Source organism: Rhincodon typus, chromosome 9 (assembly GCF_021869965.1).
Source record: "Rhincodon typus isolate 14 chromosome 9, sRhiTyp1.1, whole genome shotgun sequence".
NCBI classification, from domain to species: domain Eukaryota; kingdom Metazoa; phylum Chordata; class Chondrichthyes; order Orectolobiformes; family Rhincodontidae; genus Rhincodon; species Rhincodon typus.
The window spans coordinates 71,182,640-71,194,760 of NC_063340.1; the positions used below are offsets into that span (position 1 = coordinate 71,182,640).

A 12,121-nucleotide genomic window follows, 5' to 3' on the forward strand; every position below is an offset into this window, starting at 1 on the left:
GAGCTGGACTGGTTTTGGGATGCGGTAGGGGGAGGGGAGATTTTGAAACTTGTGAAATCCACATTGATACCATTGGGCTGCAGGGTTCCCAAGCGGAATATGAGTTGCTGTTCCTGCAACCTTCGGGTGGCATCGTTGTGGCACTGCAGGAGGCCCAGGATGGACATGTCGTCTGAGGAATGGGAGGGGGAGTTGAAATGGTTCGCGACTGGGAGGTGCAGTTGTTTATTGCGAACCGAGCGTAGGTGTTCTGCAAAGCGGTCCCCGAGCCTCTGCTTGGTTTCCCCGATGTAGAGGAGGCGACAACGGGAACAGCGGATACAGTATATCACATTAGCAGATATGCAGGTGAACATCTGCTTGAGGTGGAAAGTCTTCTTGGGGCCTGGGATGGGGTAAGGGGGGAGGTGTAGGGGCAGATGTAGCACTTCCTGCGATTGCAGGGAAAAGTGCTGGGTGTGGTGGGGCTGGAGGGGAGTGTGGAGCGGACAAGGGAGTCTCGGAGAGAGTGGTCCCTCCGGAAAGCAGATAAGGGTGGGGAGGGAAAAATGTCTTTGGTGGTGGGGTCGGATTGCAGATGGCGGAAGTGTTGGAGGATGATGCGTTGGATATCATAGGGAAATTTGATGAAGAGGTAGGGAAATTAGATGAAAAGATATGATTTGACACAAACCGCATTGATAACAGCCTTAATGCATATGTGAGTCAAGGACTGAGAGATCCCACACAGGTCCCCAGAGACAGTAAGAACTACCGATGCTGGAGTCAGAGATAACACAGTGTGGAGCTGGAGGAACACAGCAGGCCAGGCAGTATCAGAGAAGCAGGAAAGCTGATGTTTCGGACCTGAAACATCGACTTTCCTGCTCCTCTGATGCTGCCTGGCCTGCTGTCTTCCTCCAACTCCACACTGTGTTATCTTACACAGGTCCCCAGTGCTTCTTGGAAGGAAACAGCTGAATAAAAGCTGTCACCTTGATGGCTACCCATTCCTTCATGTCACAGCTCCTGCTCCAAAAGCTGGCATATTTCTACAGCATTACCCCAGGACATCCTCAGCGTGAGGTGACAATGTACCTTGCACATCTGCAGAAAATGACATCAAGAAAGCTTTAGGCTTCCTAAATCTCTTCTGCACCTGAGGGAACTTCAGCTATGACCTCTTTATATGGAGTTTGTTCAGCGGCCACTAGACGTTGCTGCTAGTCCTAGGCTGATATATGTGTTCCTCCTTCTTTTCTCTGCACTTTCATTGCATCACAGCGACGGTAACCTCTGCTGTGGCTGGTTCCATCAGTGACACATCCAATTAACTTGTGTGAGGAATGTAAGAAACAGAATTGAAATAGAACCTTCTTCCGATCAATGCACCAGTCATGTTGCAAAGAGGTAGTATGAGATTGTAAGTGTTGTGTGAGTACTGACACCTTACCTTCCCTGTCCACATTACCCAAGAAAGGCTCAATTCCAATAGGAACATGTTGGTAAATACTTACAATTCAAGCTGAGATGGAGGCAATTTTGTGGCCTATTCAGCTTACAAGATCTTACATTGTCCTTGTGCTTTGTGGCCTGCAGTGCCACTTTTAAACATTGCCTGTCATTACTTCTGCTTTATAGAGATGACTACCTTCAATGTGCGATGACTAAATGATATGGTCAAGATTATATGTCACCATCATTTGCATCCCACATAGTTGTACATGCACTTTACATTGACAGTGCTATAATTAGAGATGACTAAACCTGGAGTGTAAAATACTGACTAATACTTTTGCCCCTTGAAGGGCCTCCAGTTGCTCACAAGCAAAGCCCATGTGCCATAAAGAAAACAAAATAGACTCTGCCAACTCCGGGAGTAGTCACAGCTATTTCCCATTTGCAATGCCCAATCACATGTTTGTTGAATATCAAAGTCAATGCCAGTCATGCTTGGCACAGACTCAGGCTCAGTTTGATAATCAAGTCTCCATACCCACTCCCTGCCCTCTCACATCCCCCCAACAAACTGAAACTTCATGCCCTTTTCTTCCTGGTACTCCCTGGGCAGCACATCAGTCCTGATCTTCCACATGCTCCCACAAATCTCTTCGAATTATGACTTGCTCTCATCATTAACCTGCTCAAACCTAGACCTACACTTTTTGGGAATTCTGAGCATCTAGTTTCTATGGTGGGTGATTGAGAAACTGCACATTAATGAGGTGAGATTAGGTAATAATGAGATGTAAATGTATGCTCATGCATGCAAACAGAGCTCTCACTGCTCACAAGTGAAAATCTCATCACGCTATTCAATGGAAAAATGAACTTTTGATCTCAATGTTGAGAAGCTCGTCAGCCATCTCAAGCGATTTTCCCAACTTCTCAGGACTGGAAGCATTCTGCCGCATGTTGCTATTGCATCAATTTGTAGATGACTAAACCAGTGACGTTACCATTGCATCATCATTGTTCTTTGGGAAAGATGGTCTAGCAGTAATGTTGCCGTAAGGCTGTCTTCAACCTACTGCATGAAAGCAGCCTATTATTATTGTCAGACAGAGGTTGTTCTCATGTTTTGTCATAGATTTTATTATGCTCCTAGAACTGCCCTTCATTTAATTTTCTCCCAGGCACTGGTCTCCATCACTCTTACCGTTTAGCATTGTAAAAGAAAGATACATACTCTTATTTTTTCTAATTAGTGTTTATGCTAATTAATGATTGGTGAAAAATTGTTTCTTAATAGGTTAGCATTCTGTTTGGAAACTGTGTAAGTGAATAGGAAGCTTTTAATTAAATCAATAATTTTAATATAATATTAATAATCTAATTAACTTCAATAATTCTTTTAAGTTGTCCATTTTATCTTCCTGCATGTTGAATCTATAATTTCCTTGATGTATCTTCATATGAATATATTTTCCCCATTAACAAAGAATTGTTAGGCTTGTCATTGTTTGGAGTGTATGAAATTTATTATTTTAATGAATCTTGTTTCAAGCATTCATTTCCAAATGAAGGAAAAGTCATCAAAGTGTGTAAGAAAACTGAATGGGAATCATAATAGGCAAACAGAAAAGAAATAGAGATTTTTAATGTGCACTGGACTTCTTTCTTAATGAGCATTAAAAAAAACTGCGAGAGATGGGAAATGAACCTAAGCAAATAAAAACATGGAACGTCTGAGTCATACATATCACTCCAAGAGGTTTAAGGTGAAGATGAAAGGACCAATGAAATAGGTTGGAAAGTAGCTAGTTTTAAAGGGATGAGAATGTAACCAGAAAAAAAGAATAAGGTTGGCAAGTAAAGCAATAGAACAACAGTGGTCATGCTTAACCAAACTCATTGAACTCTCTGAAGTAACAGTAAGAGCAGACAAGGATAATGTAACAAATAGCGCACAATTCTAATGTCAAAGCTTTCCAAGTTATTTCTAATTCCAAATTAGACTTGCGAATAAGGATTGTGGATTTAGGAGGCAATTGGTAAAATGGACAACAAGCTGGCAACAAAACATAAAGTAGAAAGTAGTCATCAGGGGAAGAAATTTATGTTGGCAAAAGATGGGAAGTGCTGTTCCATAGGAGCAGAGCTCTACTAATGATAGTCAGATTTTCCTTCAATTATTAGGATTTGGAAATCAGAGGTAAATAAAAGTTATGGGTGACATTTAATTGGATCTATGTTAAATGAGGAGATAACATTAAGAAAAGAATAACTAACTGGCAGAATGGAAAATATAATTTGCAAGTTAGTTTCAATATAGATAAGTATGAGATGCTACACTTTGAAAGGAAGAATATGCTGAGGGGAAAGTAAGTATATTTGGAAACAGTGGCACAATGGAGCAGTATAATTTTAAAAAATTAAAAATCACTAAAGATTCATAAGACCATAAATATGCAAATAAAGCACTGAAGTTCATGTCTAGAAAATAAAAAATAGAAAAAGTTTGTTACATTCATTTAGAATTCCATACACATTTTTGGGAATGTATTTTCACCTGATGATGGAGGCAGGAATGGGGTCAGGAATACCAAAAAATTAGACTTTTTTTGCACTAATTTTAAATTTGCAGTTTCTTCCTGACTCATCACTATTTTTGAATAGCTTGTTTGTGGGTTGTAACTATACAGCATCCTTTCTTAAGTCAGGATAGCTAATGTGAAGCCTATAGAAAATTTGAGTATTCTACCTGCTACCATCACCCAACTATATCTATGAGCTGGTTTGGTATTTTATGCCCTGTAAAAAACCTCCTCTCATAGGCGAGTTAGTGATCACTTGTAATCCAGGTGAGGATTCAGGAATATTCTCACAGTTAAGATGTTTTGAAAACTTCATATGTCCCTATCAGATTTTGTAAAGTAGATCTAATTTAACTGTAGTGACTCATCATACGACGCTGTCCTGAAAAGGCATGTAGAGCATGACATTGTTAATTGTTGAGATGCATAAGAGCACTCTTCCTATTGGAAGAACTGCTCTTGTGCATTGAAATGTAAGAAAAATGGAGGACCATTTCCAATTTATTGGTTTTAAAGGATTTAAATAACCAGAACCTTGCTAAAATCGATAAATACTTTTAGTACCTTTCAGTTTGGGAAAAAAAAACCTTCTGAGCTTATTTACAGAACACCTGATGTAATTTTTAAAACATTGACCTGGCTTTTAGTTTCAGTGGACTCCATGGTTTAGATCTCCCAGGGTTTGTTTTGACAGCTGAGCCCATTATGAATACATAGCTAAGTTTTAAAAGTAGCTACAAAAAGTACCTCAAGGAGTAGTTGTGGTCATAGTTTGGGTGACAATTTTAAGTTATGAAACACTTACATATCTTTTGCCGTGATAAGTGAATAAGTGTGTTTACTTTTATTACAAAGTGACCACTTGAGGGGAGTATATTTTAATTTTTTTTTCATTACAAAACTTTGTGTAATGGCAGCTGATTAGAATGAGTGAAGTTTACTTTTTAAAAGTCCGTTTCAGAGGCATTCTTAAATCTTGCCATAGTTGGTACTGGGTGAGTAGCTGTTGTGAATACATGGCGGTGGAGGGTGGATAGGGTGTGCATGGTGAGGGCATGGCAAGTATGAAGGGAGCATTTGAAGGAGTATGCAGATTTTGAGGAGGCACAGAGGAGTAGGAGAGCTGTAAGGTGGCAGCGGGAGTATGGAGAGCATGGGGGAAGCACTTGGGGCATGAGCAGTCATTGAAAGGATATGGGGGGCATGAAGGATCATAGGGACAGTTTAGTTCAAGGTGGAGGGATAAATAAACTGTTAACGAACACGGTAATTCTTGGAAATGGAAATACTGGTTGTACTGAAGCACTGTTCTGAGATGTACAAAACATTTTGGAACAATATGTATCATTTGCAAGTTTTACTGATTTCTCCTTCTGGATGGGGCTAAATGAGCAGCTCGTCTCTTGAGAATTGTGAAAGGGCCTGACCCAGGTTTTGCAAATGATCTCCAGATTGTAGAAAGGATACACTGGAACCATGGGAAAAAACACAAAATAAATTTAAAAGAAACCATGGGTTTACGCTTATCAGGGAAGGGATGAACTAAGTGGGACTTTTTTTTTGAAAAATAGAAGACCAAGGCATGATATATTAGAGATCTTCAAAACTGTTAAGGACCTTGATAAGGCAGACATAAGAGATGGTATTCATCTGTCAGACAGTCCAAAATTCAGTCATTAATATGATGTTGTTATACATTTAAGGCAAAGCTAATTAAGTATGGGGAGATAGGATTCAATGAGTTCATGGAGAAGCATGTCACCAACACAGAGCAGTTATGACAGTTATATTTTTAATGAACCTGTTCAGACATGTTATGACACACCTCAGAAGGAGGTAGGAATTGAGCCTGGGCTTTCTGGCTCAGAAATATGGACAACACCACTGTACCACAAGATCTTACTAGAGGTTGGCATGTAAGCTGTATAAACCCTTTGCTATTTTAGTTATTAGGATAAATAGGTTCAAATAAATAGCTTGTTTCACCATTGAACTGTTGAGAAATCATTAAGAAATTTTAATGCATTAACAAATAAATTGACGTAAATACTAACCTGATTGACTATATTCAGAAGGTGCATAGCTGTCAGTGAACTACACAAAAAAAGAGTAAGAATGTTGAATTTTCTAGCACTGTGACAATTCAACGTTTCACAAGTCAATGGGTATACAAACTGATTAAAAACTGAATAACCAACAGATTTGAAGCTTAAATTAAGAAATACTTAATTTGTTCTTACCAGAAGTATCTTTGTCTAATTATTTTTGTTTAATCCTTTAAAAAGACACATAGAGGTCCCTAATCAACTTTCAAGCATTCAAGTCCATAACTGGTTGAATTGGATAACGTGCGTTGTTCATTGACATTTGAAACTATGATCACATTGCTTTGATAAACCCAAGAGGTTTGTAAATCAGATAAATTATAGAGATTAATCAATCAAAGTTCATTCCAAGAATATGGCCAGGTCCCTGAGGAATTAACAGTGAAGTTCATTTCATTCTTAAATCTGGAGGAAATTCGGAGAATGATACAGCATGAATGAGGTAAAAAGGCCTGTTATGCCAGTGTCATTTAACTGTTTTTTAATTATTGCCTGTCCCTAATTGCCACTGAGAAGGTGGTGCCTTCTTGAACTGTTGCAGTCCATGTGCAGGAGGCAGAACCACAATGCTGTTAGCGAGTAAGTTTCGGATTGTGCCCAAATACACCAGAGGAATGGTTATTTATTTCCAAGTCAGAATGGTGATTGACTTGGACAGGAGCTTACAGGTAGTGTTCCCATGCATATGCTGTCTTTCTCCTTCTGAATGGAAGTGGTCCTGGGTTTAGAAGGTACAGTCTAAGGAGATTTGGCGAATTTCTGCATTGCATCATGTAGATGGTACACACTACTACTACTGGTGGTTGGAGGGAGTGCATGTTTGTGAATATAGTGCCAATTAAGTGTGCTGCTTTGTACTGGATTGTGTCAAGCTTCTTGTGTGTTGTTGGAGCTGCACTCATCCAAGCAACAGGGGAATATTCCATCACATTCTTGACTTGTATCTTGTAAATGGCGGACAGGCTTTGGGGAGTCAGGTGTTGAATAGCTCACTGCAGGATTCTTAGACTCTGAACCGCTCTCATAGTCATTGTATTTATATGGTTAGTCCAGTTCAGTTTCTAATCAATGATAACCTCCAGGATTCAGTGATTATAATGCAATTGAATATCAATAGGTGAAGATTAGATTGTCTCTTATTGGAGATGGTCATTCCCTGGCATTCGTGTGGCATGAATGTTATTTGTCATTGTCAGGTCTTGCCTCATTTGGACATGGACTGATTCAGTGTCTGAGGAGTTGCAAATGGCGCAATCATCAATGAACATCCCACTTCTGACCTTACAATGGAGGAAAGGTGATTGATGAAGCAGCTAAAGATGGTTGGGCCTAGGGCACTGCTCTGAGGAACTCCTGCACAGATGTCTTGGAGATGAGAATGATTGTTCACCATAACAATATCCATCTTACTTTGTGCCAGGTGAGACTCCAACCAGTGGAGAATATTCCCCCAGATTCCCACTGACTCCACTTTTGCTAGGGCTCCTTGGACGCCACACTTGGTCAAATACAGCCTTAATATCAAGGGCTGTCACTTTCACCTCAGCTCTTTTGTCCATGTCTGCACCAAGGCTGTAATGAGGTTAAGAGCTGAGTTAGTCTGACAGAACCCAAGTTGGACATCAGTAAGCAGGTTATTGCTGAGCAGGTGATACTTGATAGCATTGTTGATGACACCTTTCAGCACATTACTGATGATCAAGAGTAGAGTGATAGAATGGTAATTGTGTGGGTTGAATGTCCTACTTTTTTGTGTACAATCATTGAGTCATACAGCATGGAAACAGATCATTCGATCCATCCAGTCTAGCCAACTATGTTCTCATACTGAACTAGTCCAACCTTCCTACATTTGGCCCTTATTCCTCCAAACCTTTCCTATTCATGCACCTATTCAAATGTCTTTTAAATGTTGTAACTGTACCTGCATCCATCATTTCCTCTGGCAGTTCATTCCACACTTGAACCACTCTGTGTAAAAAAGTTGCCCCTAATGTCCTTTTTAAAACCTTCTCCTCTAACATTAAAATATGTCCCCGAGGTTTTGAACTCCCCACCCTAGAGAAAAGACCCTTGCAATTCACCCTGTCTATGCCCCTTATGATTTTATAAATCTCTATAAGGTCATCCCTCAATCTCCAATGCTCCAGTGAAAAATGTTCCAGCCTATTCAGCCTACTTTTTTATAATTCAAACCCTCCATTCCCAGCAACATCTGAGTAAATCTTTTCTAAACCCTCTCCAATTTCATAATATCATTCCTGTAGCAGGGTGACCAGAACTGCAATCAGTACTCCAAAAGTGGCCTCACCAACATCCAACAACCTCAACATGACATCCCAACTCTTATATTCAACGGTGTGAGCAAAGAAGGCAAGCATGCCAAATGCCTTCCTAACCACCCTGTCTATCTGCAATGCAATTTTCAAAGAACTATGTACCTGAATCCCTGGATCTCTCTGTTCAACAACTCTACCCAGGGCACTACCATTAACTATATAAGTCCTTCCCTTGTTTGTTTTACCAAAATGCAATACCTCGCTTTTATCCAAAATTGAACTCCATCTACTACTCCTCAGCCAGCTGGCCCAATTGATCAAGATCCCTTCGTAATCTTAGATAACTCTTCATTGTCCACTATACCACCAATTTTAGTGTCATCTGCAAACTTACTAACCATGCCTCCTAAATTCCCATCCAAATTGTTTACATAAATGTCAAACAACAGTGGACCTAGCACCGTTCCCTGCAAACACCACTGTCCACAAGCTTCCAGCCCGATAAACAATCCTCCACCACCACCGTCCGTCTCCTACCATCAAGCTAATTTTGTATTCAATTGGCAAGCTCTCCCTGAATCCCTTGTGATCTAACTTTACTAATCAGTCTACCATGTGGAACCTTGTCAAAGGTTTTACCAAAGTCCATGTAGAAAATGTCTGCTGTTCTGCCCCCATCTATCTTTTTGATTATATCTTTAAATATCTCAATCAAGTTTGTGAGACACAATTTCCCACATACAAAACCATGTTGACTATCCTTAATCAGTCCTTGCCTCTCCAAAAGCATGTAACTCCTATCTCTCAGAGTGCCTCTAGCAAACTATCCACCACTGATGACAGACTCACCTGTCTATAGTTCCCTGGCTTTACCATACCTGGGCAATTTTCCACATTGTTGGGCAAATGCCACTGTTGCAGATGTAATGGAACAACGTGGCTAGGAATGCAGAAAGTCATCAGTACTATTGCTGGAATGTTGTCAGGGCCTTTCCAGTATCCAACTGTTTCTTGATATCATACAGAGTGAATAAAATTAGCTGAAGACTGGAATCTGTGATACTGGGGAGCTCTGGAGGATGACTGTTATTATAATGTGCATTTAGAAGATAATTCCATACATATTCAAGATGGAATATGAAAACACCAAGCAACTTCTAAGATAGAACAAATGTTTGCCATAGTAATTGTTACATTCCATTTTATATTACCAGGTGTATCTTAGCACAGCAGAAGATCAATATGAAATCTCAATTTACAATTCCTCAGATGGCTTCTTTTTTGGACTAGTAAAATTGAAAAAAGAAAGCTCAGGCAAGGCATGCAAGTGATGAGATTGCAAGTGATAAGAAATAAAACTGCTGAAGAACTGTTGTTGTGAGAAATTATGGCTTGTGTCCAGTACAAGGATCAATTTTACAGGAGAAGATAGGAGTCTGGGGATTGGTGTTCAGCCCCAAACAAATACATGTACAGGATCATTGTGTTCCAGAATCAAATCACCAACAGGGTTGGTGTTAATCTTAGTGTTAGATATTTTTCTTTCATGACCTTGCACTTCTCACTGTACTTTTGTTGTTTATCATCTCTTTGGCATGAGTTTCACAGTAACAAAGTAGAGATACAGGTCTCTACAAAGATGAGCTAAGGTTGAGGCAGAGAAAAGTGAATTTATGAAAGTGGAAGTTCCGATACAGTGACAGGGCCAAACATAATATCCAGAGGTAGTCATGTCATAATCACTACTGGATGTCAGCAAGTGTCGCAGAGTTATGGGGGTGTTGAGGAGATGGTGAAAATGAAGAGCTGTATCTTGATGGAGAGCTGGCTCCATGTGGATGATATCACCAAGGGACAACCCGTAGAATAGGGGTCAGTGGTGTCAAGAATGCACTTTTGAGGTGAAGGTGTGGGGATGGGAAGGGAAGGGATAAACTTAGTAGAATATATTTTGTGTATTTTCATTCAAGAAAAATCTGACTCATAATCATTTAGAAATTAAACCGGACCTTTGCAGATCTACAAATATAATGATTGACATAAGACCTACCTTAAACATTAAGCTGGATTTTGACACTTTGTTCAAAAGAGTACTTGAAGATTGTGACTGAAAGGTAGAACTTGCCCTGTGGGAAAATAAATTAGGACATTAAACAAAATAGACAACTACTGGAATGTATTTTAAAATCACATTTGTAACTTGGGACTTTGAATCATTTTCTGATCATTGTTTGCAATGAGAACAAAAAGATTTTTGAATTGAAATGTACCCAATAAAGCAAAACATGAATGATAATGAGAGTATAAAAACTGCAGCATTGTGATGTTGGTCATGAGAGTAGCATTCAGATGAAACAAGGGGTTGAATGTTGGCAGGGAAAGGCTGCAATGGTGGCGTTTCTATTGGAAACCCAGATTTCAGGGATCCCTTCATGTTATGGAGATTTAACTACAAAGTAACTATAGTTTTGCTTCAAAAGGCTTACTGTTGAAAGTCCACCTGATTGACGCGCTTGGCTTTCTTTCAAATAAGACACCAATTCTCCATCTTCATTGCTCTTTCACCCTAATTAGCAATCCCTTTGTTTTTGCACTGGGCCTCTACACCAAATGTTCCCCTGCCCCTTCCTCCATATTTGCCAAAAGTACAAAAACACCACTTTCTAACACTTTTCAGTTCTAAAGCAGTGTCATTTGGGACTCAAAACATTAACTCTGTTTCCCTCTCCATAGATGCTGCCAGACTGTTGTGTTTCTCCAGCATTTTCTATGTTTCACATTTTCAGCACCCTTAGCATTTTACTTTGTTTTGTGAAGAACACTTAATCTGATTTGAAAAGGTAGCTGGTCAGATGAAGTAGTGAAAACTTAGTTGGACTTTAATGACATAGAGTGCGGTGACAGGTACAGCTATAAATGTGTACATTACGCAAATGCAGGTTCTCATATATTCCATGATTGCAAGAATGTATTGAGAAGATTGGACAAGCACAATTTGTTACAAAAGTTGACTATTAAAAAGATATTGCAGGTTCCTTTGACTCACATGGACGAAGAAATATCACCTATTGTAACAACAGATAGACTTTATTAACGCAAAAGCATGCTTTTTGGAATGGAAAGTGCACCAGCAACTCTTCAATAAATACTCAACAAAATTATCAAAGGATTATGAAACTTGTCTACATCATTGATTTGTTTGTGTTCAGTCAAACAATGATATCATTTACATCATTTAAATTAACTGTTTGATCGGTTACCAAAAGCCAATTTGATCATAAATTTGCCTAAAAGTGAATTTACAAAATATTGTAGGAATGTATGAAAATTGAATGGCCAAAAAAATGTTAGAATGACTTGCCAACTTAAAAGCTGTGCTGACTAATGCGCTGGTTTTCGCAGCAACTAATTATGAGAACCCTTTTAAACTGTCTGGAGATACCAGTGAATTCGGCATTGGTACATTGATATTAGAGGAGAATGCAATAGCTAGTGAATAGCTATTCAGCTCTCAGGTCATGAACTTGACCACATGTGTACAGAAATATTCAATGTTTGAGAAAAAGGCACCGAGCCTGGTCTTGGTTATAAAAACCTTGAGGAACAAGAACAAAGTTGCTGGAAAAGCTCAGCAGGTCTGGCAGCACCTGTGAAGGAAAAAACAGAATTAACATTTCGCGTCTGGTGACCCTTCCTCAGAATTCTGAGGAAGGGTCTCCGG

At 39.5% G+C, this 12,121-nt stretch overlaps 1 protein-coding gene across 1 annotated transcript in view; it reads right to left on the reverse strand.

Annotated features, from left to right (window-relative positions):
• Positions 1-12,121, reverse strand: part of LOC125484076 (WD repeat-containing protein 64-like) — a 143,223-nt gene that overhangs the window by 51,451 nt on the left and 79,651 nt on the right. The window contains exons 16-17 of the mRNA XM_048601346.1: positions 10,451-10,526; positions 6,071-6,110 (exon numbers count right to left, since the gene is read on the reverse strand). Of these exons, the coding sequence (XP_048457303.1) occupies positions 6,071-6,110; positions 10,451-10,526 (116 nt within the window). The remainder of the gene's footprint in view (positions 1-6,070; positions 6,111-10,450; positions 10,527-12,121) is intronic.